General features: G+C 41.9%; 3 protein-coding genes across 4 annotated transcripts in view; 1 reads left to right on the top strand and 2 right to left on the bottom strand.

Moving 5' to 3' along the window:
- Positions 1 to 3,353, bottom strand: part of pygb (phosphorylase, glycogen; brain) — a 12,915-nt gene extending 9,562 nt beyond the window's left edge. The window contains exons 1-5 of the mRNA XM_028988763.1: positions 3,020 to 3,353; positions 1,497 to 1,598; positions 770 to 848; positions 557 to 660; positions 1 to 85 (exon numbers count right to left, since the gene is read on the bottom strand). The exon at positions 1 to 85 is cut by the window's left edge and continues 47 nt beyond it. Coding sequence (XP_028844596.1) covers positions 1 to 85; positions 557 to 660; positions 770 to 848; positions 1,497 to 1,598; positions 3,020 to 3,262 — 613 coding nt within the window. The 5' untranslated portion in view covers positions 3,263 to 3,353. The remainder of the gene's footprint in view (positions 86 to 556; positions 661 to 769; positions 849 to 1,496; positions 1,599 to 3,019) is intronic.
- Positions 3,354 to 4,113: 760 nt separating this feature from the next.
- Positions 4,114 to 6,598, top strand: LOC114795455 (barrier-to-autointegration factor-like). The gene is made up of 3 exons (XM_028988764.1): positions 4,114 to 4,224; positions 4,408 to 4,535; positions 6,205 to 6,598. The coding sequence occupies exons 2-3, from the start codon at positions 4,410 to 4,412 to the stop codon at positions 6,349 to 6,351; spliced, it is 273 nt and encodes a 90-aa protein (XP_028844597.1). The 5' UTR covers positions 4,114 to 4,224; positions 4,408 to 4,409; the 3' UTR covers positions 6,352 to 6,598.
- A 373-nt stretch (positions 6,599 to 6,971) lies between these two features.
- Positions 6,972 to 16,376, bottom strand: entpd6 (ectonucleoside triphosphate diphosphohydrolase 6). 2 transcript variants are annotated; one of them, XM_028988911.1, is made up of 14 exons: positions 16,247 to 16,376; positions 15,549 to 15,866; positions 14,983 to 15,059; positions 14,737 to 14,880; positions 13,906 to 13,981; positions 11,916 to 11,951; positions 10,770 to 10,858; positions 10,213 to 10,292; positions 9,927 to 9,991; positions 9,246 to 9,347; positions 9,030 to 9,170; positions 7,810 to 7,866; positions 7,507 to 7,619; positions 6,972 to 7,363 (listed from the first exon to the last, which is right to left on the bottom strand). In XM_028988911.1, exons 2-14 carry the CDS (start codon positions 15,796 to 15,798, stop codon positions 7,280 to 7,282), a joined length of 1,314 nt encoding a protein of 437 aa, XP_028844744.1. In that variant the 5' UTR covers positions 15,799 to 15,866; positions 16,247 to 16,376; the 3' UTR covers positions 6,972 to 7,279. The 2 variants fall into 2 exon arrangements, with proteins under 2 accessions (XP_028844744.1, XP_028844746.1); XM_028988913.1 differs by having other exon boundaries at positions 16,153 to 16,293.
- Between the last annotated feature and the right edge of the window lie 10,262 nt (positions 16,377 to 26,638).

Here is a 26,638-nt window from a genome sequence, read left to right as displayed (position 1 = left end):
CGTAGAAATGGACAGGAAGCATGTACTCAGGGCGTGCCTTCTCCCACGGGTTACCATAACGCAGCCAATCATCAGCCTCCTCCACCTGAACATGACAGATCAAAAAGTCCACTGCAAATGTTTAGTAAAGAATGAATTGTAGCTATATATGCTCTTCTATAGTTCTCACTTCACATTAGAAAGCTAAGCAGATAGACCTGGTCCAACAGCATTTTGTATGTCAGGAGGCAATAGAGATGTTAATTACATTTTAGATTTATGTAATTTATCAGACGCTCTTATCTGAATCATCTTCCAATCAGTAGTTACAGGGACAGTCCCCCAGGGTTAAGTCATCACTCAGGGACACAATGGTAGAAAGTGGGGTTTGAACCTGTGATGTTGTTATCTTCTGGTTCATAAGCAAGCCCCCAGAGAGCAAACTATGACTGGATCTCAAACCACGTAGAAAACATGATGGAATCTGTTGCATGAACATCACTGATTAACCCACAACCTCCATGGCAGTGATGTCATGTCCAGCCCATGTGACAAACATGCATTTTTCATTCTTCACCTGCCAACCATTGCTGATCTTCTGATTGAAGATGCCGAACTCGTAACGGATCCCGTATCCATAGGCAGCAAGTCCCAGAGTAGCCATAGAGTCCAGGAAGCAAGCTGCCAGAGAAAGTCAAATTCATATTAGATCACGCATACAAGAAACGTCACATCAACTATACAAAACAAGAAAATGACAACAGGGCAAAAAATTAATTGTGCACTGTACCTGCCAGGCGCCCCAACCCCCCATTGCCTAACCCTGCATCTTCCTCAATCTCCTCCAGTTCTTCAAGGTCCAGTCCAAGCTGATGAATAAGAAAATTAAATAGTTCAAATGTGTTTGAACGTACTTGTTCATGTAAGTCTTCTTTTTAACGCTACATATAGAATTCTACATATTATAACTCACTTGAAGTCATGAGAGCATTGCAAATAGATTAATCAGCATCCTATTTTTCATGGTGCTGAATGCGACAGGACATCACATCAAATAAGTCTTCTGTGTTGTCTACCTTAGCATTCACGTTTGAGTGTAATTATTCCTGACGCCCAGAAACGAAACTTTAATTATGTTTTTGGGATGACTGACAGCTCTCATTCATCCCATTTGTGCAGTCCGGATGATTTAAACCCTCTCATTACATCAAACCAAGGCATAGCAAACGATCCCATCCTCTCCATTCCTCCTCCATTTCCCTACATCTGAAGGGTTACGAATTAACGAAATGCTTCACGGTCAGTTGCGGGTTTGAATCCTGGCTTGGACCCTGTGTGCGTGAAGCGTGTGCTCTCCCTGTGTTGGTGTGGAACCTTGAATCTCACAGAAAGTTTCCCCCCATGTGCTGAAACACGGATCTTCTGACTCTCAACGGCATTGCAACACACTCAAAAACCCGGGGCCTTTAACGGCAATCTGACGGAACCTGCACTATCAGCACGGGTGCGGCTTTTACCTGATAGATTGCCTCATCGCAGGCGTTCTGCAGGCCAAGGTTTATCATGGTGTTCTGAAGCGTCCGGCCCATGTAGAACTCCAGGGACAGGTAGTGAATTCTCTACACACGGGAAACCAGACACAGATGGGAAACCAGACTGTTACTTCTGTATTAGCCGTTTCCCTTTTTATCCCCCCCCACATAATTGCCAATGATAAGCGGAAAGTTACACGGCCAGCAAGTTAAATTGTACAACCACTGATATTTTTGAAATGTTTGCAATGAAGTCTTGGTTGTCAAGAACTTAAACCACCCCCAAGTAAATTGCAGTACAGAACCATGAAAACTTTATCAAACAGATAAAATTAACTCATTACCAGAATGACTTCATAAAAACTCACAAAACCACAGAATGTGTAACTGCGGAAGCGGATGTGGTCTGTAGAGCAATACTGGGATGGTGAAGATCCTGTATTTGGTCAGGACGGTAAATTGCAACGCTCTACTGACACGTTGGGTAGGTGATGCGGGAGGTGCCTAGATTTTGCAGAGGGTTCAGGCCCCCTGGAGCCACAAGTCTGTGGGTTATACCTGGTTTATAGCTTGTCGGGTCGACTAAGCCCATAAACACGTAAATTATTCTCAGTTTAGAGGTTTCCTGCTCCAGCCAGATGCTTCAGGGGAACGTTGTCAGGAGGGAAGGTTTGATCCCCGAGGCATGAAATGTATTGCCACAGTAGACGCTGCTTTTAACTGTGAGATTAGCTGCAGACTGTAGACATGTCTGCGCCTTGGCTTGTACCTCTGGACCACGTCCAGAGCTCTGCTCAAACGCTGCTCTCGCAGCCGGAGAGTCGAACCCCTGTGTGCAAAGAATTCAGATTGTGTGCGCACACACTGAAATGTTTTGAATGTGATGCCGCTCACGGGTCTCAGCAGCAAGATGGCAAGTCGGCTCATGAAGTTGCACCACAACGTGCTTCATCATAGCCATTGTGCTCAAATCTATATATTTCTTCACGTTCATGACCATGCTCTTCCTCTATAACAGTAGGACTTAAACCACTTAAAATGAGTCAATGCAACTAACTTGTTACTGATGCTGTAATGCCAGTTTACAGCGTAACGAGACTGTGATTGTCATGCATTGCATGCATCACAAAAGGAACCATCATGGACAGAGCCTGTCACCCTGGCATGTTTTCCTGTAGTTCCGAGGTGCAAATGCTCACGTCAGGCAAAATGGCAGCACCGCAGAACCTTATGCGGCCGACATGACCACATCGCTTTCTGCACTGCAAACACCGCACTTGGCTCCAACGTCCGATGCCTCAAAGCGGTCAGTACGACTGGTCCACTGTCCAAGCAGGACAAACCCAAACAAATACTGAAGAAGAGCAGCGGACGATCATGAGGTCCTCTCCCCCATTTCTGCTGTCAACAGCATGTCACCTACAGCAGCGGACTTCCTCCACACTCGTGGCAGAACAGGAAGAGAGTGACCATGATGATGATGATGATGACGATGATTATTATAATACCTTCGGGTCCTTTTCATAATAATACTGCTGCGTGCGAATCCACCGGCCGACTAGATGGTCCCTGACGGTGTGCGCCAAGGCGAAGTAATAATCCCTCGAGGTGGAAACGTTGCGGTCTTTGACGAGCGTGAAGTGGAGGTGCCTGTTGAAGGTCTTCTTAATTTCCGCGACGTCGCCGAGGCCAGCGATGCCGCGCACGCTGATCTGCTTCCTCTTCTCGTGGTCCGTCAGCGGGGTGGACATGGCCGAAACGCGAGAGGGCCGCTTTACTCTGACGGTCGGTGGGCTGAGGGCGACTTTGCCAAGAAGCGGCGACACCCGCGACACGCCCCTTTATAGTTAGTGTGCAGCGAGGGGCGGGCGCCCGTAAACGCTCGCCTCTGATTGGGTGGCAGGGCCTCCGGCGCGCACGCTGATAGGCTGGTTAGATACGGAGCGACGTCGGCCGCGCGTGAAGTTGCACGAAGTTCTTGAACTTGAACTTTGTTGAGTATGGAGCCCGTCGCAATTCCTTCCGCGTAAACGTCGGAGCGGATCCCGCTGTGATCCGGACGCCAGATGTTGAAGTGCGGCTCACGCTGGCGCCTGTCCGTGGACCTGTTGCGCCAGGCCGCCATTCTCTGCTGCTGGCATGGTCTTATATGGCAGCAAAACTGGACACAACAGCGGATTTATATCGCTTAACACGAAGGTGGCATCCATAGGTAGAACAGAGATGCGGATATTTAGTCAGTTTGTTCGTTCATACCTCTAGTACTATACTGTTAACATACTATATATATATATATATATATATATATATATATATATATATATATATATATATATATATATATATATATGAGTGTGTGTATTATTCTTTTTGTATTTTTTAAACCCATGTCATGTTTTCATGATTTTTTAAAAATCACATTAAACGTACTCGTTTCATTCTTAATCGTCTCGTTTCAGAGGTTTATTCCAGACCAATTTGTCTGCTCTGCCTCTATACCCAGAACGCACTGAACCGAAGGACCTCAACCACAGCACAAGAATTAAATTAAATCTATATTATTAATTCCCAGGCACGTGAACATGTGATTGCGGCGCAGGCCACGTGATCCGCAGCGCCGTCACACATCACGGCACGTGGGTTCTTTTTTTTTATTTTTTAAAAACTATTAAAGAGCTCGACCTGTCCGGCAGCCACGATTTCACCTTCCGAGGTGAGAACGCACTTTCTGTTTGCATGTGATTCGTTCATCGCAGAAAACGTGCTGGTTGTGCCGCCATGTTCGGGCCGTCTGGCCTGCAGACGGCTTTACGCGCCGAGCTATGACTAGTCAATGTGAACTAGTAGACTAGTTAGTTACCTTCTCGTTGTTTTCTCGCTGTCTTCCATGCTTCAGCGATGTCGACCACCTCGCAGAAGCACAGGGACTTCGTCGCTGAGCCCATGGGTGATAAACCAGTGACCGCCCTGTCTGGAATCGGGGAGGTTTTGGGGAAGAAGCTGGAAGATCAAGGGTTTGATAAAGTGAGTTAGTTTTTTTTTTTCCTTTTATCTTTCGTTGCTCTAATATTACTTGGGTCGACAAACAGATTTGTATTAAACGTGCTCAGTTCTAAAAATCATCTTAGAGAAACGAAGCTGGAAAGAAGGTTTGCTGAGGTCGTGGCGAATTTGTCCTCAAACCTTCATCAAATCTTGAAGACGATAATACTGCATGTGTGGGAAACCACAATTTTTTTTATAATGAGTGAGGCTCATGCAAAATAGGAAATAATTAATGTATGAAGTGTAAAACATGGATTTTTGTGCAAGAGGGACCGTTGCTTGGGTTGTATACTTTCTACCACAACCATTAATCTGCATTAAACAGCGAGTTTAATTAGAAGTGGTTTAATTGTGGGGGAAATGACTGAGGAGCCATTGGTGTTCCCCAACAGTCAAACAAGGGACCGTCTACAAACTAGTGAAGGATTCTCTCAAAAGCAGGCACTAGGCAGGAGTGACGAAGGGAGATCGGGATTCAAGATTCAGGATTTTTCGTGTCACATGCATAGTCATGGTGCCAGAACATGCAGTGAAATCCCCAACCGCTCTGATTTGCCAGTGCATACTTAGTGTTATTCATAAAAATAAATAAAATTGGATAAGGGGGAAAATAACAGCATGCAAATATTTGATGTTCAAGGAGAACATAAGACACCGTCATCACTGGGTAGTGGCTATGGATTCTGCCGAGGTGCATTGTGCATAGATTGTGCAATGGCCAGTGTAGCAGTAACAGATTGCAGGGCAGTGGGTTTTAAATGAGCAGTGAACATTCAGATGGTCGGGGTGTGCTGTGTGGTGACCAAGTTTACCTCTGAGAAACGAACTCTGCTTAATTGCCACCGGAACAACTCGCATACTGTAGGACACCGCATGTAATATGTGGTGTATAAAACCCGCACAACTCCCATTGCGACAATTTGCAAGGGAATGGTGAATGTCGGGTGTGAATCCTTCACTGAATGTACTGTGGGGGATCACTGACTGAGCGCAATTTTGCAGAGTAGACCAGTTAAATAACGTACCATAGACTGGACACTTAAGGCATCATGATTTATAACCGGGTTTATTTTAACAAATGTGCTTGTTAAAGGAACACCGACACAACACCCACCGCTCGGTTCAGGAAATCGCAAGCTCCTCCCGCCAAGCACTGAATGATCCGGTGATTTGATCTGGCGAACAGACCTTTTAGTGCAGTGATTCTAAAGATTCAGTACATCTAAAATAATTACTGTGTCCATCACTACAAAAAAAAAAACCCAAAAAAAACTACTGCAAGCGACGCAAGATGTCTTGAACTGTGATTTGTGGCCAAACCAAGTTTCACATGCCCTTATTTAAAACCACTCTCATACCACAAGGCTTTTTATAGCAGGCCCTGGAGCCAGACCTGGTTTGGGTCAATGTAGATGAACAATGAACTAACAGCCTCTGTTTTGTCAAGGTGCTTACCCTTCCTTATATAGTCCGCCATTTACGTTGCATGTTTTTGCCATGTTTACATTTTAAAAATGTAGCTTGGTGGCATGTTATGTGACTACATGTAAGTGGCATTTTGTATGTGCATTTTTTTCTTTATGTATAAAATAAATGAAATTGTGTGATCTGATTTTTTTTTTTTTTTTTTTTTTTTGTGTGTGTGTAGGCTTTTGTGGTGCTGGGTCAGTTCCTGCTGCTGCGTAAGGACGGTGAGCTGTTTACCGAGTGGCTGAAGGATACCTGCGGTGCAAACGCCAAACAAGCCGGCTCCTGTTCGCAGTGCCTGAAGGAGTGGTGCGACGCCTTCCTGTGAGGCCGACGCCCAGAGACCTTGCCGGGCTTCCACTTCTAGGCTTTCACAGGAATTGCACTTGTTTTTAGGAAATTGCATCTGGATGCATTGTTATGGTGCTCATGTTGAGTTTGGTTCAGATGTTTTTCGAATGTTCTCACCTTGTCTAGATGTGAAAATGAAAATCGATCTATTTATGTATTTATTTGACTAGAAAAAGACATTTATACTGTTGTGAACTGAACAAACAATAAAAGTTAATGTTTGCAAAAAACATTGAATCATGATCTAACCCATCTAGGATGTCTAGCTTTGAATATGTAAATGAATATGTTGCTCTTGCTACAATTATGAACAGCCTAAAAATACAGGATTTAGTTGTGTAAAAATTGTGTTCGGGTAGATCAGAGGTGCAGTGGTGGCCTAGCGGTTAAGGAAGTGGCCCCGTAATCAGAAGGTTGCCGGTTCGAATCCCGATCCACTGAGGTGCCACTGAGCTCCCCGGGCTCCAGTCATGGCTGCCCACTGCTCACTAAGGGTGATGTTTTTTGTCTTTTTTGCAGCAAACCGTGTTTGATTTATAATTTTATAAATCAAACTCTACTTTCATGGAGTTGTCCTAAATGAGAACACCAAGCGTATTCATCTTTAACATTTATTATGAAGGGATCAGAAAAGACCACCAAACAATGTTTATACTAAAAACAAACCCAATTTCACGGTCAGAGTACATTAGTACCTCCTGTTCTTCACTTATTACAGGCACTGACATTTCTTCAGAAATGTTTAGTTATTGGCACTGGGAGGAGAAAAAAAAAACTGTTCAAACATTCAAAAAGCAAAGAGGAACATAGTTACATTACATCCGTCAGTGTAATACAATCAATATTTTTAAAGCAATAACTGTAACACACTCAGCACCATTAAAAAAATTCATTCAGGCAAAGCTTCACTGGTTTCGGAGTGTTTCAATATAGTGAAAAGTTGCTCCCAGGGCCCAGCTGGTCTCTACACCATTGATCTTTCTGGCCAGCTGTAATAAAATATTTTTGAAAATTAACATTTGAGGTCACTTGCTCCTGACTAAAGTAGTAGAATTGCTAATGGTGCGTATTATTCAGCTGAACTGGCCTTGAGCACAGATCCAAACAAATACAAGCAGTTCAGTTCAGTTACCTTAAAAACCTTATTGGTAGGGAAGCCAAGTTCCTGCAGCAGAACCGAGATGTACGTAAGGTCCAGACATGTGAATGGGCTTCCTACTGAACCTGTATCCAAACTGCTGCACACTATGGAAATCAGAACAAAAAATAAATAAATCGTATACAGCATTCCAGCTTTCAAAAAGATTTCAAACTAATAGAAAGAAAGATTTTAAATAATATTGGGTAAGCTGTGGTTCAAAACCATATATATGAATAAAAAAACACACACACACACACACACACACACACACACACACACACACACAGTTTTTACCTCTTTTGGCACCATCAATGTAGTCGCTCACTCTTATTGAGCCTCCATTTTTCTCATCTAAAAAAAGTTGACGTTTATGAGTTTGTTGCAATGTCTTTCAGACCATTTCTTTTCACTAATAATGGAACAAATATAAAACTAATTGTATACTTGTCATTATGTCCAAAACGTAGTATAGTAGCATATATTTGACACCTTGATATAATGTAGTCAGTGTACAGCTTGTACACAGCGTAAATTTGCCGTAAATTTCCAAATTATGGCTAAAACATAACAATTTCACCATTATAGTCCAGCACTGTCTTAATTCCCTTGAGGATGGAGCTCACTAAAGCTGCCATTGGAATCCTCTTCCACTCCTCCATGACTGGGGCAGTCCTGGCCTAGCGGTTATGGAAGCAGACTCATAATCGGAAGGTTGCCGGTTTGAATCCCAAATGGCCAAGGTGCCACTGAGCAAAGTACCGTCCCCACACACTGCTCCCCGGGTGCCAAGGGTTAAAAGCAGGCACATTTCATTGTGTGCAAAGTGTAGTTGTGTGTAGTGTATCCTGGATGTTTGAGGCCTTATGCTCCTCCTTGTAATGGCCTCAATAGGGTTTAGATCTGGCCAGTCCACCTTTAGTCCCAGTTTCTTTAGCAAGGCAGCAGTTGTGTTGGAGGTCATTATCAGCAACCAGGACACTCCCACCACCACGCTTTATTATAGGCAAGACACGCTGGTCTTGGTTCTCCTCACCTGGATGCGGCGGAACCCTAGTGGAACCAGTCCTGTTAAACTGCTATATTGCATTTACATTAATGGCATTTATCAGACGCCCTTATCCAGAGGGATTTACAATCAGTATTTACAGGGGTGGTCCCCCTGGGGACACTCAGGGTTAAGTGTCTTACTCAGGGACACAATGGTAGAAAGTGGGGTTTGAACCTGGCACATGACACTGGGGAAGGAAAATGCCTAATTGGGTGTAATTTGGTATACAGTGTACAGTGTAATTTAAATTTACACTGTTATACAAGTTGTACACTGATCACTTTACATTGTATCAAGGTGTCATATCTTCAGTATTGTCTGAAGGAAAGATGTAATACAACATTACAATATAAAAATGTGATGGTTGTACTCACTTTTGTAAGATACTGTACACACACAGCTATGTAATTAAATATATATGATTAAAATTGGTATACATTATCAGTACATTGATAGAAGATGATACCTATTATTCCCAGATCCACTGCTTTGTCGTAATAGTAGGAAAAAGCATAGAACTCCATGTTGCCAGTGTCCTCCGCTTTCTTCACCTTCTTAAAAAGCATTTTCTCCACTTTCTTCAGGCATGATTCATAAATGGGTTCTCCTGAACCAGAAAATAACGTCCACATGAGTTTCCGAATGACCTCTCTGGCATCTAAACAATTCATCTGTGCTGTACCTGGTTTCTGCCCTTTGATCGTGTATGTGACTTCTGCATGCTCCCATTGTCCAGTGTAATCAGGGGGCAAACAGGGGCTGATGAGTTCTTGGGTGCCCTTGACTGAAAACGGAGGGGAAAAATACTTTACTAAACAGTTTCTTTTTTTTCTCCATTGACAATTAGAAAAAAAAAAAAAACGACAGTACATTTAATTTACATTTAAATGTAAAATGACTGTATCGGACTATGAATCAGGACTCTACAAAACCTTAGACTGCGGTGCAGCTGAATGCTGGCTGCACAGCGTTAAAAGGTCGCCCTCTTGTGGTGAGAGGTATGTCTGCGCAATCAGCACATCAAACAAAAACCACAGCAGAACACTGGCCAACACCCCCACAAAAAAAAAAAAAAAAAAATCTACATAAAATCTGTATGAAGTTACACAACACACAAATATAAACAAAGAAATCTGATTAAATTCCAAGTGTATAAAATGAAAATCCCCATAGAAAACTGCATCCGGGGCATTTCGCTGATGGCAGCTCCTAAGCCAAGCCTGAAGTAAATCACAGCAACAGCTGGCATCCAAGGAATTAATCTTTGTCCGTGTTATTAAGAGATTAGATAATGGCTTATTTATGGGGGGTGGGTCTTTAAAAAGGCAAAGATGAAGATAAAAATAAAAAAAAAAACACATACGGGGCTGTCCTTCAATTCCACCTAACACAGCTAGACGCGCTGACATCAAGCCAAGTCCCAAGTAGCTGCATGGGGGGAAAAAATGTACGTAAATGAAGTGATATGAAGACAAGCACAAACCAAAATATTATTTTGTAGCATTTGTTACTGCACTATTAAATGTGTGCAATGTTTCTTACATTGCATGAATTAATTTACAGAACGTCTATGCTCTGTGCTGTATATTATTGTATACATACATTCATACATTTATGTGCAGATTTACATATGCCAGTCCATACATTACCTGTGTGAATAGAGTGTATAGGTGAGGTTGAACATCTTAAACGATGTGATATAATCTATTGGCGAGGTCTGGATGGTTTTCTAAGAGCAGAACAATATGAGAACGTTAGCGTGAGGGGATCTTTGAAATTACTGGGTGATCACTGCAGACACTAGAGAACACCCTTATGTGGCATTTTCAGTGCACAATGGAGCATGGGAGGCAAAACAATAATAACACAAGCGAGATCCAATCCGCAAAACCAATTTCTCTCATAAGGCGTCAAGGGCTTGTGTTGGGAATTTAAACTCTTTTGAAAAAGCAGTGTAATGACATGGTAAATTGGTCCTCAATCCCTCGTGTACAAGGCCTGACCTAGTTAAAGAACAAGAATCCTCCCCCTTCCCAATGTCGATAACGTTTATTTACCAGGCCTTTCGGATTAGCATGGCATTTGCGGATTAGAGAGTAAGATGCCAGGCCATTCCGGTAGTTTGTGTGGTTTTGAAAGAAGAGATCTGGCTTGATTGCGGGATGTGGTCGGGAGAAGGTGTCACTGATCTGATAGGTGGCTTTACCTCATCCTGCGGTGCGAAGGTGATCTGGGTGGAGCCGCCTCCCAAATCCAGCATGCCCACAGTGGGTGTGTCTGCAGCGTGGAGCCCACCTGTTGGTGCAGAAGGAAGAGGAGGGTGGGCTGAGTTTGGGTCAGGGAGGGGTCAGCGCAGGCCGACATGCAGATCAAATCCAATTACAGGTAATCAGAAAATTCTTGTCCAGATTAATCTCTTTTGCCAGCGTTGTGCTCGCTTTGGAGAATTAAGCTTGCAATGGTTGCAATGACGGTAAGTAGTTGGGTCACGCCAGGTCGACCCCTGCCTTAACGTACACCCCAACATTACTGTTGCACTACCTGGATCCCCTTAATCGATATAGAGCTTTATTATCACACCGATATGAGATATCCATTAAGGTCCTCTAGTGAAACTTTCAGTGATTCCCAGCATTTGGAATCGACTCATCACCAAATCAGAAATAATAAAATCACATTATGAGAGGTTGAAAAGGCTCTCGACAAATACAGTGATAGATGGAAGATTCCGAACATTTATATTTCTTTGTTAACCACAATGTTTTGATTGTTGGTGTACAATTACAGAATATAATGGAGGTGAAATGGTGATCATTTAAACCAATGTATTCCTGCAATGGTTGAATCTTTCCAACCAATCAGAAGTCTGTGGTCAGGTTCCACGTATAATCTAACGGAAACCTCATTTGCCCAGTGGAAAACCATAAATGCTGATGCCATTCAGGGGGAAAAGGGCCATAAGTGCACATTGTATAGATTTCCCAGTTATGAGTTTAGATGACACTTGATGGGTAGTTGATGGAGCTTGCCATGCGCTAAGACTTATGAAGCTTAAAATTCAGCACGCTGAGTGCATTAAACATCATTTGTGTTGGGGCAACAGCTTTCATGTATATTTATAGGAAACTTTTAACTTTCAGTGCACTCTCACTCATTGATCCAGTAGATTCAAATGCCTGATTAAAAATAAAAACATATGTTTCACGTTACTTTAATTGCTTCGTAACTGTGGATGAGGAATGTTATATCAGAAACCATAGGCTACTGGACTACTGGATAATGTACCAAACTTAAATTTACACACAAATGATTCAGCCACACACAGAAAACAGATTAAAAGGAGAAATCTTACCGATAAGGAAATTAACAGTGATCCACGCAGAGACTCCTACATGAAACAAAACATTTTACATTAAAAATAGTTATTTCATTATTTCAAAATTCATAAGCAGTCACTTAAACACAACACATTTATATTTCTGCTCTTCCATAAGCACCACCTATTTGCCACATTAGCCATAAATCTATTGGATTCAGGCGAGCTGGAGTAATCTACTAGGGTAAACCCCAGAGGGCAAGAGAGGGGAAAAAATATAACTCATAATAAGGCAGTGAAATCCGGTTAGGGAGCGAATGGGAGTTTAGCATCTGCTAAGCAAGACAGGCAGAAAAAGTAGTCCATTAAGAGCTGAGAGTAAATAGCTCTGTTCAAGTCTACATGAGGAAAAAAAAATTCTGAGAGTCAGTAGTGCACAAACATCTGGGAATGTTTTTACTTTAAGAATCAACGGTCACTGCTTTACAAATTAATGGCAGATAATCTGTTCTCAGAGATCAACTACAACATTATCCTTTCCACTCATTACTGCTTGTATGAACTACTTTAAAGGATTGGATTAAAAAATATATATATATATGTGTATAGACATATAGATATATATTTGTCCTTATATATCAAAGGCCTCGTTTCACATTTAAATGTATAGTATAGCTGGTCTTCACTTTGACAAATGGTCAGATATCTGGTGATTGCTCAAAATGAATAATTTTAATAATATACAGCAAGAGCTCACAGTGCAAATTTTATGTTCATGGAACATGCAAAGCACATTAATCGTAATACTTAAATAATACGTAAAAAATGCATATTGTCTCTATAAAACAAAATGATTTATTAACCCAGTCGTACACTATAGGGACAAAAAAAAAATTGGGACACACCTAAATTACTGAATTCGGGTATTTAATTCAGACCCATTTCCACAGATTAATAAAGACATACAGTCTCCATTTCCATTACGGGTTGTTCTGAAGAGCTGAGTTACTTCTACTGTGCTACTGTGACAGGATGTCCCCTTTGCAAGACGATTAAGGACATGTCCCTGTAAATCACGCAGCGTAAATGTCTGTATGTAAAATTTCACCCACGTTCTGCTAGTTCCACAGCTGAAGAGTTCCAAACTTCCATTGACATGAATGCATTTTCAACAACCAAGCAGCTGCATGAAAGCCTTGCACCACAAAGTGTCGGATGGAGCTGTGTGAAGCAGACCACCACTGAAGAGAGGAGAGGTGGAAACATCTTCTATGGTGTGATGAATCACACTTTGTAGGCAGATATGCTTGAGGAAAATGATTGTGGCAACAAATAAAGACCTGGTTGAATGAGTTTGGTGTGGAAGACCTTGGCTTGCCTGCATAGAGCCCTGACCTCAATCCCAAACACAATTTGGATGAACTGGAATGGAGATTACAAGACAGGTCTTCTCACCAAATGTCAGCGCCCAACCTCATAAAAACTTGGCACAAATCCCCACAGATCAGTTCTTGTGGAAAGTATTCCAAGAAAAGTGGAAGCGGTTACAGTTGTTATAGCTCAAAAGGGGGGGGAGTCTCTGATGGTGTGATGGTACTTTCATGTCTATATAAAGTATATTAACCTGTTCATTAAAGTATATTAACCTGTTCATTAAAGTATATTAACCTGTTCATTAAAGTATATTAACCTGTTAGCTCCACTAACAAAAGGGATGAATTCTGAGTAAAACGTACATTTATGGCATTTATCAGACACCCCCATCCAGAGCAACTTTCAATCGGTGGTAACAGGAACAGTCCCCCTGGAGACACTCAGGGTAAGTGTCTTCATGCTCTTCTGGTGACGCTACTACCACCCTATATTAACCTATTGGTTTTTGCAGGTCCATTATTAGTGAACCAAATGAAGGATTTCAGACATTTTAAAGTGCTCAGTATAAGAGCGTCCACCAAAGAGCGCCGTAAATGCAAACGTCTGTCGCCCTTTAACAGCACAAGCAAAAATATTAAAGAATAGAGCCTACCTTCATCTGTACCGTCCATTATGGAGACACTGTCTTCTCGAGAGAGAAAAGGTGATCTGTCAAACACCTCTCTCACCTTGGGGAACAGAACACGGAGAGGATGAACGGTAGTAGCCTAGTGGGTAACACACTTGACTATGAACCAGAAGACCCAGGTTAAAATCCCACTTACTACCATTGTGTCCCTGAGCAAGACACTTAACCCTGAGTGTCTCCAGGGGGGGACTGTCCCTGTAACTACTGATTGTAAGTCGCCCTGGATAAGGGCGTCTGATACATGCTGTAAATGTAAATTAACTGTTTAATTGACACACTGTTAAACAAGATGACAACACATCAGCGGTCACTACATTAGACAGGATCTCGCTTCTAACTCTATAAGTCGAAGGATGTTCACCTACATGCTGGTAGCTTGTAGTCAAACACAACTGCCCATTTTTAAACTACTGTGGGTTCCCACTGTCAAACTGCACAGACCCCGAAATGGCCTTATGGTAGTCATTGTCATACGTGGTCCCCAAAAGCCATTATTCCAGATGACGCTGAATGGATTCTGACTGTGACAAGTTGCCACGTGAGCAAGGTAAACAGATGAGAGACTGAATGAGCTGGGAGAAAGAAAAAAAAAAACACACACACACACACACACACACACACACACGCACACGCACACGCACACCGCGCCTTTCAGAAGAAACGTTGCCACGTCTCACAGACAGCAGCTAACAAATCCTGACTAGCAGCATTTCAAGCCAGTTCTGGATTAGACATACGTCACAGGACAAAGGTAGCGACCTCAGGGCAACCAGCGAGGCAAAAGAACAAGAATACCTTGTTTAGGAGGTGGTCGGCTTTTTCTCCAGGCAGGAGGCGGAGACCTGCAGTCGCCTTCAGCACAAGGGGAGTCATCTTCCTATCCTCCTCCGGAATGTTCTCTTTAGCCACCTCAAGCAATTCCATCAGCCCTTTACTACACTGCAACAGAATCAAGCAGACACATAGAAGCATTATGTTTAAAAGTGATTAATAGATTAAAAAAATTAATAAGCAATGGTTCGTTACCAGTGGTCTTCTTACCTTTTCTGGCTCATCTGCATAAGCCGAAAGGCCTGGTTTTATTGCTTTGAATGCCTCATGTGCTAATTTTGGAGCCTCTGAAAGACAGAAGTTTTTCCCCGGAAAGAATTTATTATTTGACAAAAATGTCCACAACTATACTGCATATTAGAGCATTCTCTGACCCTCAGCCCTTGGAACTGTGTGTGTATGTGTGTGTGTGTGTGTGTGTGTGTGTGTCTGCGCGCGCATGAGTGCTCACATGCATGCGCCACAGACCAAAAGCTTAGCCTAATAATAATGTACATGGCAAGTGGCTGACGGCCATTAGAAAATAACAATCGTAGGTTTAACAACAAAGCCAAACCAGCGCTTAAGTGATTTAGTATAATATTCAAATGGGATAAGTAAGCCACTGGCAACTCCCTCCCCACCCCAAGGGCTCAAAACTGTCTGTCAGGCAGGGACCTAGCCGATGACAAACGGGTCTCCACAGACCTTCCGTGTAAGTCTGAGCAGTGGAAAGCCTTGTGACACCGTGTGCATTGCCAAGCTTTGTTTACACAGAAACAGAGTGGAAGTAATACCTCGCGGCTCCAGAAGGAACGTGAAGACATGGATCCTCGTTCCGGTGCTCCCTGCGTCGAACATAATCCCGTACTGGTACTTTTTACCTGAGGTCGGCTTGTTTTTGTGGCTTGCTGAGCTTATCCCAGCGTTTGTGTAAAAGGCTGACGTGGAAGCCTTCTTCTCTTCATAGCTGTTCCTGATGTAGGTGAGATACACCACCACGCAGGCAAAGGCAAGGAAGATAAGGAGCAGTTTCGGTATCTTCATGGCTGGTTGTGGAGGTGCATTCTCAATGTAGTGGATTTAAAAACGACATTTGGCAGCATATCTAATATCTGAAAGAAAGAAATAAACACCTAACAGTTATTATAAGAGCATGTATATAATTTCCTTCGTAATATCATTGGAATACACGAGACAAAGGGAAATAATATTGAAACGTATATAAAAGAGCGAAACAATGTTTATACAAAAAAGAAAAATTCACACGAGAGACTGTTTACGGACGTCTTGAGTAAAATATGTTGGTAATATATTAATTTCACTCAATCGATTATTTATTTTATTTAACCTCTTTATTTATCCGAAAGAGTCTCGACGTTTCTGAAGACTATCGCCTACCAATCGCTGTGATGTAGATCGTCATTATCTAGACCACAACACGGAATCTTCAACGCGTTAAATTGTATTTTAAATTGTATTTAGATGATCTCACGTGTGGCCATTCCTCCACGTTGATGCACTTCTTCCATCTGAGCCCCACTCAGACCCGCTGAGGGTGAAAAGTTGACAAAACCACCCAGATCAGCGGGGACATGTCATCGGAAGTCGCTGCATGATGACGTAGGCAGCGACGCCTGTTGATGACGGTCGATAATTGAGTACATAGTTTACTTTACCGAACTAAATCCCAGTAAATCACTACAATATCGCCTTTTATACGTATATATGAATTTGTGCCTTTTTTTAAATAAATATCATTTAAGGCAGTTTTTGGTATCGTATGGTCAGCTAAATAGGTTGCATAGTGTGCTTATTGTTTAAATATGTGGTTTCACCATGAAATAAATGTTATACATTTACGTTATTAATCAATCAATTATGTATTTATTTATTCTGGGACATGTTTTTAATAAACATACTTTGTGTTTTTGTGTCCTCGTTTGCATGCATGCAACTATATATGCCAAGAGAACTCAAAAGCATAATAATTTGTCACCTTTGCATGACTGTCATCATCAACTTCAGTCGTTTTCATCCCTCCTAACAGTGTGTTTGCCTCTCTGTCCGATCAGGGGGAAATACGCTGAGGCCAATTACACTCCCACAGGTCTGTTGGAAATCTGGCACCAGCTGGTCTGCCTCCGGTCAGCTCGTGTCAGAAGCACTTCACCTCTTCCTCCAACACGGCATTGTTTTGTTGCAATTTACCAGGCTGTGGCAGGAGGGTCCCTTTGGTCCTCTATTCATTGCCTCAATTAACAATCATTAGGCCTGATATATGGAGCAAGCTGCTCCATCCTTTCTTCACGCACAGGAGTCGCCCACACGCGCACCAGCCAACTAAATGTATATTAGCAAATAAATGGCCCCTTTCGAAGGAGCGTAGTTAAACACAGGGGGGCTGAGGCTGTTTTTCAGATATTCAATTAGAGTTCCTTATTCATGCACGCCTTTGAAATGGCCATATGCTCACATCTGAGAGAGAGAGAGAGAGAGAGAGAGAGAGAGACAGAGTATTGTATTGAATTGTATTGTTTTTTAATGTTAGTTTGAACCAAATAATATAATATCAAGTTTTTACAAAAAAATTTATTTGTAGTAAAGGCAAAATCATTTTGCTGGTCATTAGAAAATTTGGTTTCCATTAATCTTATTTCCAACAGATATAATATTGAAATATATAATATGAGAATGTGTGCAAAACATTTTTGTTAGGTTATTCTCCTGTGTGCTTGTGCGTGTAAAATGTAGAAGGTATGTTGTCGAGGACTTTCTCAGCTATGAAAGATCAATGTGGGGGTTCAGCGCGAGCCCAAACTGTTGCTCCCTGGGGTCACTGGTGACCCTGCCTTTCTCCCCCTGTCCAAATATGTCAATGCTCGAATAAACCCATTGTATGCCCACCAGTCATTACAGATGTCCATCAACTGTTGCGGCACAAAAGACCCCCCTTCCCGCCCACTTCTGAATATCTGACTCATGGCTAGTATTGTTCAGAGCAAATAATTAGTTAAGTGGCGGTTTGCAGGCCGTTTTTTGCGGCTGATTTAAGTGACTTAGTAAGAGGGAAATTACGGACAGCGTCATGAAAACCTAATTATTAAATAATATTACACTCTCATTTGGTATCTTTTGTTTAGTCATAATATTCTTTAGCAGAATGCCATATTTGTAAATGTCATTTAATCTGAAGCCTTAAACAGGTTACCAGCTAATGGGTCAGACAGCATGTTTATTGTTCTGCACTTATCGTTTAAGGGCAAACATTTTAATATAAACCCTAATGATAACAAAAAATCAGATCGAGTGAAGTTTAAGCAGTCAGGAGATTTACATACAAATGAAATTTAAAACAATTATGTCAGATTATTATTTCCATTAAAAGATTACAAAAAAGATTACATTTCCGCTAGAAAATGTAGGGCTTCATGACCTGCATTTGGCCCAACTTAGAGGGCGCTCCAATATTCTTAAGGCTTATACATTGCACATGAATACATGCACGTGCAAGCATGCGTATTGTATTATAATATGTATTTTCTGTGTCATGATATCTCCTTGTAATTTTCATAAAAAGATTTAACCAATACAATTAATCCTGTGGATAATATAATTTCTGTTGTGGTGTGTTGTCATGTGACAGCGCATCATTTTAATTTAATTTAAAGTGAAGTGATTGTCACACGTGATACACAGCAGCACAGCACACAGTGCACACAGTGAAATTTGTCCTCTGCATTTAACCCATCACCCTGAGTGAGCAGTGGGCAGCCATGACAGGCGCCCGGGGAGCAGTGTGTGGGGACGGTGCTTTGCTCAGTGGCACCTCAGTGGTACCTTGGCGGATCGGGATTCGAACCGGCAACCTTCTGATTACGGGGCCGCTTCCTTAACCGCTAGGCCACCACTGCCCTCATGACTCTCTGCTACTGATACATCTACATTAACAGTTATGGCATTTATCAGACACCCTTATCCAGAACGACTAACAGTCAGTAGTTACAGGGACACTCTGGTTCAAGTGTCAGGACCACAATGGTAGTGAGCAGGATTTGAACTTCTGGATCGGTGGGGCAGTGGTGGCCCAGCGGTTAAGGAAGCGGCCCCGTAATCAGAAGGTTGCCGGTGTCACTGAGGTGCCACACACTGTCATGGCTGCCCACTGCTTACCAAAATGGTCAAACCGTGAGTTGCGCTGCAGTGTTTCACAATGACCATCACTTCACTTTCATAGGCAAGTGTCTTACTCACTAGGCTGCTACATCATAGTCATGTACCATTCATGTACCATTCCCCCAGAACCACATCTTGTTTCTTCAGCACAATGTGAGATTGAACATATAGTTCTCATCTCATTCTCAAATAATTAATAAATTCTGGTTTTATTAGTTGTTCCAAATACAATTGGACCTTGCATAGGTAAAAGTAATACCTCAGGTATTATATTAATTCAGCTTTTGGTAAAATATTGTTCTATGATTTTTTTTTCAAGCAACATTATGGCAGTTTTCCAGAAAATACTACTGAACAAAACATAATCATGTACAAATGATCCAATGAGACCAAATACATTTTCTTTCCAGGTATAAAAACTTGTGTATTGTCTTATACATGTATTTACTCATGTAAGCTCTTAACAAATTCAGTGTACAGAGCCAGAATTAAATTATGAGCAAAATGAGAATCCATTCGGAAAGCAGTGTTCCCAGGGGAGGGAAACAGCTACTGACTTGCAGAAATTAGAGGTAGATTAGTCCAGATGTCCATTTTCTAATCCTCTGCTGGCCAAAGAACCTCTTACTTAAAAGATGAAAGTGGAATCTTCTATTAATTATTATTCTAATATACTTACGCTGAATTATTCCCTCTTAAACCCTGCAAATTATTTTCTAATAATCCCTCTTATAGCATCACATGGCACAGACATGGAGGTGTATAAGTGAGCGGCTTGGTTTGTAGTGTGACACGGATTTTAAATGTACTGCCTATGAACTGATATGACCTAAAAGTGGCGGACATGGATGAACAGGAAGAGGAAATGGCTGGAAAAGGGTCAATTCAAGTAAATTGATGCAGATTGTGATAAATTGTGGCTCACACTGATGCTGAGGACTATCGTCTAGTGCTAATAATGTGAGACAGCAACATGGTATCCTATCCATAACTAAGCAAATGTTAATTTGTTTAATTCTCATATGATAGAAACGATTAGAAATGAAACAACCATTCATAAAATCTACACGCTCTTCACAGTACTGCTGATATAACTCACTTATGTCTGGCAGCTTCCTCTTTTTTTTCAGCAGAACAATCCTTACTTGCCCTTGTCAGCGGTGTTGTTCAGAGATTTGCAGGTTCCAAGCCTTTTTTTCCAGAACTCCTAATCTTATCACTGTTTCATTCATTATCGATTGCATTAGCTTGATCCAATCCAATTTTCATTTACAAGCAGTGTTCTATTTTTGATAGACAATAAAAAGGGATAAAGGGGTAATACCACTTTGATTCATTATATAATGTTTTCAAAAGACCAGAGAGAGGAAACATAATAACATTAATGGAACAAAATTAATGCAATTTGACTTTATTTGATTTGCTTCTATTGGTCAAGCTAATCTTTCATTAGTAAATTTAATGAACAAAAATGGGGGAACTTCTAATAATCCTCCCCTCTATTGTTCTCAAAGATAATTTCAAATAGCTGCAGAGGTGCATTGATGGGGCGTGTTATGCTGATATACAGTATTCCAAAGCAGGATACGGGCGTCAGGCCTTACTGAAAAACTAACCTTTAATAGGATTTCTTACATAGATTGCTTTAGGAATAAGATTTGTTTGCACATTTAAGCAACTTTTTGTGTTTATTTTTTGGGGTGGGTTAAGTGTACTGCAGAGTATATTAACATTTGTAGGCTGTCCATTGTGCATGCAAAGGTCACTGATTCAGTATAAAACCAGATGAGCCAAAAGCAGGGATTTGGACATAAGTAAAGTATGGAAGCAATAAATGAAGGACTGAGCTGCAATTTCTTTGTCATCAAATTAAAGTACAGCAGCCGTGGGGATCATTCAAATCTCCCTCCCGTCGGGAGTTCAAAAAATAAAATGAATGTCAGTGTGAACGTGGTAATCGGACCTCGCCGAGTTTAATCGTATGTATTATATTTTAAAAAATACATTTTTATTTTGCTGACACTGTAATCTGAATAAGAATAATTTAGATTAAGCCATAGTTTAGCGACCGCTCTATGTAAACGAACTTAATCTCTAGATATGCAATTATATGTTGATACTTTTTCTGTCCGCTATAGAACAATAGTTCCTGATGGCTCCTGTATCTGAGACGTTCAATTTCCTGATAACCTGTTAATTTTATTGTTTTTCACCAGCATCATGTGATTACAGTAGCGGCCACAGGGAATCAAATTACTTAATGCATTAGTGCAGATAAATTATTGAGGCCAGGCACTCACCCTCAAATGACTGTTGATATTTGCTTTTAATTCAAGCAATCCAGTACAAGACTCATTAACATGGCAGTAGATTAACTCGTTGGAAGCAGAGGTTATCCGCCTCTTAATGCCTTTTCCATGAGAGTTAATCCCGGGTAACTTGGATTTGAGGCCTACAATGAGATAAGCAGCAGAATTAAGTAATGGCAACAAGAAAGACTTCTGCCGTTTTATTTTTTGTAATTACTTTTGAAGTAATGATGCAGCAGTAAAGGGCGTATTTCAGAAGTGTTACGGTCAGTTTTTATAGCCATAGTGCAGAACAATGAACTGCAAAGCCTCCTTTTAGAATATAGCCGCCATTTATTTGCTTCTGTAATAAACCTTAATGACGCAGCATAACAATGAATTGCACCAAAATACATTCCATCGTCATCCCCTGCACCACCCACCACCTCCCACATCGAAACAGAGCATCTGCAGGGGCGCAGGATGGCTGTCATTGAGCATATGAGTTAAATTAGCTCAAGACCGGCGAGTATTTCACCTCAAGGAGCACAGATGCTCCTGCTGGCTGTTCTAGCGCCACATGTCCCACCGCTCATCTCATGAAATGGTCTTGTAGCGCTAAATAATGTAACATTTAACCTTAACAGCATTATTATTCGTGGAAAGGCCCAGGTTCAAACCCCACTTACTACCATTGTGTCCCTGAGCAAGACACTTAACCCTAAGTTGCTCCAGGGGGGGACTGTCCCTGTAACTACTGATTGTAAGTCGCTCTGGATAAGGGCGTCTGATAAATGCTCTAAATGTGAATGTAAATGTTTTAAGTCCAGACCCTCACACGGATGAGGACACTTTTTTGATATTTCATTGTTTAGATATCTTAATTTTTTCATAGTGGTAGTGGTGGCCTAGCGGGTAAGGAAGCGCACTCGTATTCAGAAGGTTGCGGGTACAAACCCTGAACCGCCAAGGTGCCACTGATGCCCTTGATCAAGGTACCGTCTCCACGCACGGTTCCGCACACTGCTCTCCGTGGCTGCCCACTGCCCACTGATGGGTTATATGCAGACGTCACATTTTTAAATCATTATTCTTTTTATTTTCCTTCCTGACCCCCATTTTTCAATCTTTTCTCAGCTCTAATCCTGCAGCAGCAGTGATGGCAGAGGCTGCTGCCGCCAATACCGGCCCAGTAACACAGCGGCCGGTGTTAACGGTCAACCTTGATGCTGATGCTCAACTTCCATCATTTGCATGATCTCTGGGTGGGTAGGAAGGAGATCCATCTATTTATGCTCTGAGGAGGACTTTAGAGCAAGAGTGTCTTTCCCCCTCAGGCCTGGGGAAGACGGGCGCTCCAGCCTGCCTGTCATCTCGGCGGTGTCCCTTCCACTGCAGAAACAGATTGAAGCCAGATTGCATGCGGGGAACGCGGGCGCTGAGCTGGGAGTGGCCATGCTGGTTGATGATTTTAATCAGTGAATATTAACACATGACATCTGCTGCCAGAGCAAAGTCGCCGAGGGGCCTTGCGCCACATCGACGAGTGTGCCACACTCCCCTAATTACACCAAGGAACCGTTTAATTCCTCGATGTTGCTGGTCTTACTGTTAATCCCCAGCGCAGGCCTCCTCCCAACTGTAATCTTCTGTACATACAGGTATTACTCATTTATATACATCAGAACAACGACTCACGCAATCTGCTGCACAACAATAAATCTCTTAAACTTTTTTTTTTCTGGTTAAATTGGAAGCATTAAATCTTTTATATGACGGGAGGGATGAAGACGCAGGGCTTAGTCTTTGCATCCAAAAACCCGATGGATGCTTAACGGAACACTTTGCCGGGATGGGGATGGAACAATAGATACTTATCACAAAAAACTTGGTAATCCATAAGTAATATTGTACTTTTTATTCCTCGCTCAGGACATGCACCATATGCCTAAGACCATATGTGATTTTTTTTTTTAAACCAAACAAAAGAAAAGGGGTTATAATTTTCCCCCCTAAATTAATCCCTTGGTTTTTAATATAACAGTTTTTATTTAAATCAAAAGGAGATTTTGTTTTCATTTGTGTAATACTCTTATAGCTCCACCATATCACTTTCATCAGCCTTTGACCTGTTAAAATACAACTTTCTCCCTGTGAAGCAGTGCTGGAACTGCTCATAACAACAAGATCATTTACGTTCTTCTTTATCCTTTTTGTTGTATGCCACTCCAAAAGAAATTTTACTATCACATATAGGACAAAAATACAGGTGCAAAAAAAAAAAAAAAAGCCTTTATTCTTCTTAGACCCTTTATTCTTCTGTCCATACATGCAGGCCAGTGACGGTTGGCAGTGTGGCTGCTCTGGCGTCCATCGTCCTAATTTGTTTCCCCGTAATTGACTTGATGATTTCTTTCTAATTAGCACACTTTGAGAAGGTGGGGGAAAGGAGCGCGGCGAACACCAGCGTGTAATGAAGTGAATCAGACAGGCCTGTGACGCAGGAGAGAATGGCAGCATTGTTGGGTGAGTTAAGCGAAGTGGACAGACTCCCCTTTCATGCGCTGCGGAGCGACGCTGCGCTCTGACCACAGGATGCTGGCATCGGTGACGCCTCTGCTTGCTGGCGGCACAATGCCTACACTTTCCTTTACTTTCCCATGCTGTCCTTTGTCAGAGGTAGTTTGAAGTTCTTTACTGTTGGACTCATGTTGGACTTGGACAAGGAAAACATAAATTTTTACACTGATTTCTGGACCTTCTCTTTTCCAACTATTTAACGACTAAAATTAGTTCCTTGAAAATAAACTAAAGACTATGAGGAAAGTTATAATGATTTTTAAATAAAAAAAGTGCCCATAAACCACTGAAATTAGTTAAAACAATCCATGCATAAAACTTACAGACAGTGAAGGTTACAGAGAGTGAGTGTCAGTAGAGTTAAGGTTGCATATAACATTGAGAATCGCAATACAGTTTCATGTGAATGATTTTGAATGTTGAATTATTCACAGTTGCACATTAATGCTTGCATGTATGTTTTGTGTCTTGGTTTGTGTGTATTCTATGTATTTCTGTATAAAGAATATCATTCTTACCCTGTACACACCACATGAAAGAGATATACATAAGATAAATAAGTGAACTGCAATAAATAGGCATATCTAGAGCATGTGGTGTATGGCACGTTTCGACAAATTGATGATGCACGTGGCCATCTAATTTGCATCTGAGACAGATTTTGGTGGTGTCTAGTGGTGCAATGATTATAATTATTATTTTTTTTGTCTTGTGCAAGACAGCAGCCTTAAGACATTCAGAGATCATTAGAGCCTTTTTCTAATTGACAACATTTTAATCCCACTCTAAAGAGTTGTTTACACTAGTGAATTAGGTTAATCTATCAGAGGCTACTTGCATAAATGTGCATTTTTGAATAATTAGTAGGACAAAGTCGGAGTGCTGGGCTTCATTCGTAGGAGGGTGACGCGTGGCCCGACTATTGTCTTTCTTGCCCTTAGCTCGCATAAACAATGGACCAGCAAAACAATTAACACCAAAACCAGTACGGCCTGGTGTTCAGCGATTGGGATGACCTGGAGTATAATCACTGTCTGGGTAGAGAATTATATGGCTGCAATTACTCCTATTAATTAAGCGGTAGTATACATATACATATAGGTAATATAATGTAAGATGTCGGTCGTGATATTACACGAGACCTTTATTATTTAAGAAGTCCTGATAAACATTTTATTTTAAAATCATTATTATAGGGAAAGGGATGACTATTGTTCCTACTTGACCTGGATTAAAACAGCAGAGATCACACAGTAAAGACAGACGATCTTTATGTCTCTTTATGTTTCAACTGGAATTACAAAAAAAAACATGAATTATATTTCAAAACGTTCAAACTCTTCAGTTTGGACGTTTGAAAGCTGTACAAAAGAGCACAGCTGACACAGACACTGGAAAAACTCCCTTTGACCCCAGCCAACACGCCCTCTCCAATGTCTCCAACCACTGAATCTGATCATTCATCTACCCACAGCCCCCTTTTCCCAGGTGGGCCCTTCGCGGGCTTTGTGCCTATCCCCCGGAGATCCCGAGGAAGCGTCCTAACGCCTCACTCCTGCCCTCGGAGGAATGATGTCTGCCTGCGCTCATGTCTGGTGTAATGCTTTTATTATCATTAGCTAAATCAATAATTCTCAAATAGCCTACGATCAACATGCATGGGCCAAATAGGGTTGAATACAACGTCATAGTTCACAAATGAGCCCCACGACGTTGTATTTTATTATTAAAAAAACAGACTTTGCAAGCCCAGAAGTTCACCGTTGCTGCGGACGACGCGCAGCCATGTGCTGCGCATGCGCAGACGTGTACGCAGACCACTCGAGCCTTACAGACGTAAAGATGTAACACGTCTTACGATGTAATAAAGTGGGATCTATAACTTTATGTTTCCTCGACGATGAAGTCGGTGTACAAGTCTTTCAGCTCCATAAATAGCATTGTACGCATGCGCACACACATCGGGCTGTACGATATTCCAATGGTTTACATGAAATGAAAGACATTCAGTGCAAAATGTTCAACAAATTTAATAGATAGATGGATTCGCAAAACCTACGAACACAGGCGAAGAACGACTTGTTCTCGGGATGCTGGGACATGGCTGCGAAATGATTAAAAAAAGCGTCCCCGGTTATCTGGGATGATCTACAGCAGCAGGACTTCACCAACTCCTTCACCAACTCCCCAATCATCCCCTTCCGAATTAAACGCCACTGTACTTAGAGACAATTAATCAGGAGGACCACCAAATAATTCACCATCATCTCAATCATTGCTCAATCTGTTCCATGGTTTTTATTTTAGGAGGAAAAAAAAAGTTCCCCAACTGATCAGCGGCTTAGGTCACTCGTTCAAATCAACTTTCTGGCTTTATTCATTATTGGCGAAACAATGCTAAACCAGTTCATCTTTAATACTCGGTCAAATATGAAATATTTCGACATGTCAGATTAGGATCCTTTTTTTTTTTGGGGGGGGGGGGGGGGGGGGGGTGAACACTTGGTGAACATTTTTGCGCGTTCGTCATCTTCATGCGGGTGCTGACGTTTCCTGGAGATCGGAGAAGCTTCTTACGGATCTGGAGGAATCTGACCAGATCGCGCCCCATCCTCGCACCCGCCCGCCGGGGATTTGGTTCCGCGAACATCTGCCAGATGCGCAGAGGTAGCGGATCACCAGGAACGTCTCCGTGCCATTAAGGAGCTTGTCTCCACAAAGCCTTTTTGAGTCGAAGGGGTCGTTCTTGAAATGCATCTCTGGACTGGAGTGTCCACGAAGCTCATATCTGCGCAGGCGAATCCACGCGAACGAACACGTTTCTTATTCGTCGCTGGAGGTTC

Source organism: Denticeps clupeoides, chromosome 8, assembly GCF_900700375.1.
Source record: "Denticeps clupeoides chromosome 8, fDenClu1.1, whole genome shotgun sequence".
Lineage (NCBI taxonomy): Eukaryota > Metazoa > Chordata > Actinopteri > Clupeiformes > Denticipitidae > Denticeps > Denticeps clupeoides.
The sequence above is the reverse complement of the archived record's forward strand: the minus strand, read 5'-3'. Positions and strand labels throughout refer to the sequence as shown.

What these genes read in the sequence shown, in the direction of transcription:
- entpd6 (XM_028988911.1), bottom strand. Translation starts at nt 15,798, where the DNA reads ATGAAGATACCGAAACTGCTCCTTATCTTCCTTGCCTTTGCCTGCGTG. An exon ending in GTTCCTTCTGGAGCCGCGAG is followed by an intron (nt 15,060 to 15,548) that starts GTATTACTTCCA and finishes TCTGTCTTTCAG; the next exon opens with AGGCTCCAAAATTAGCACAT. An exon ending in TATACACTCTATTCACACAG is followed by an intron (nt 9,992 to 10,212) that starts GTAATGTATGGA and finishes CCCCCCATGCAG; the next exon opens with CTACTTGGGACTTGGCTTGA.
- LOC114795455 (XM_028988764.1), top strand. Translation starts at nt 4,410, where the DNA reads ATGTCGACCACCTCGCAGAAGCACAGGGACTTCGTCGCTGAGCCCATG. An exon ending in AAGATCAAGGGTTTGATAAA is followed by an intron (nt 4,536 to 6,204) that starts GTGAGTTAGTTT and finishes GTGTGTGTGTAG; the next exon opens with GCTTTTGTGGTGCTGGGTCA.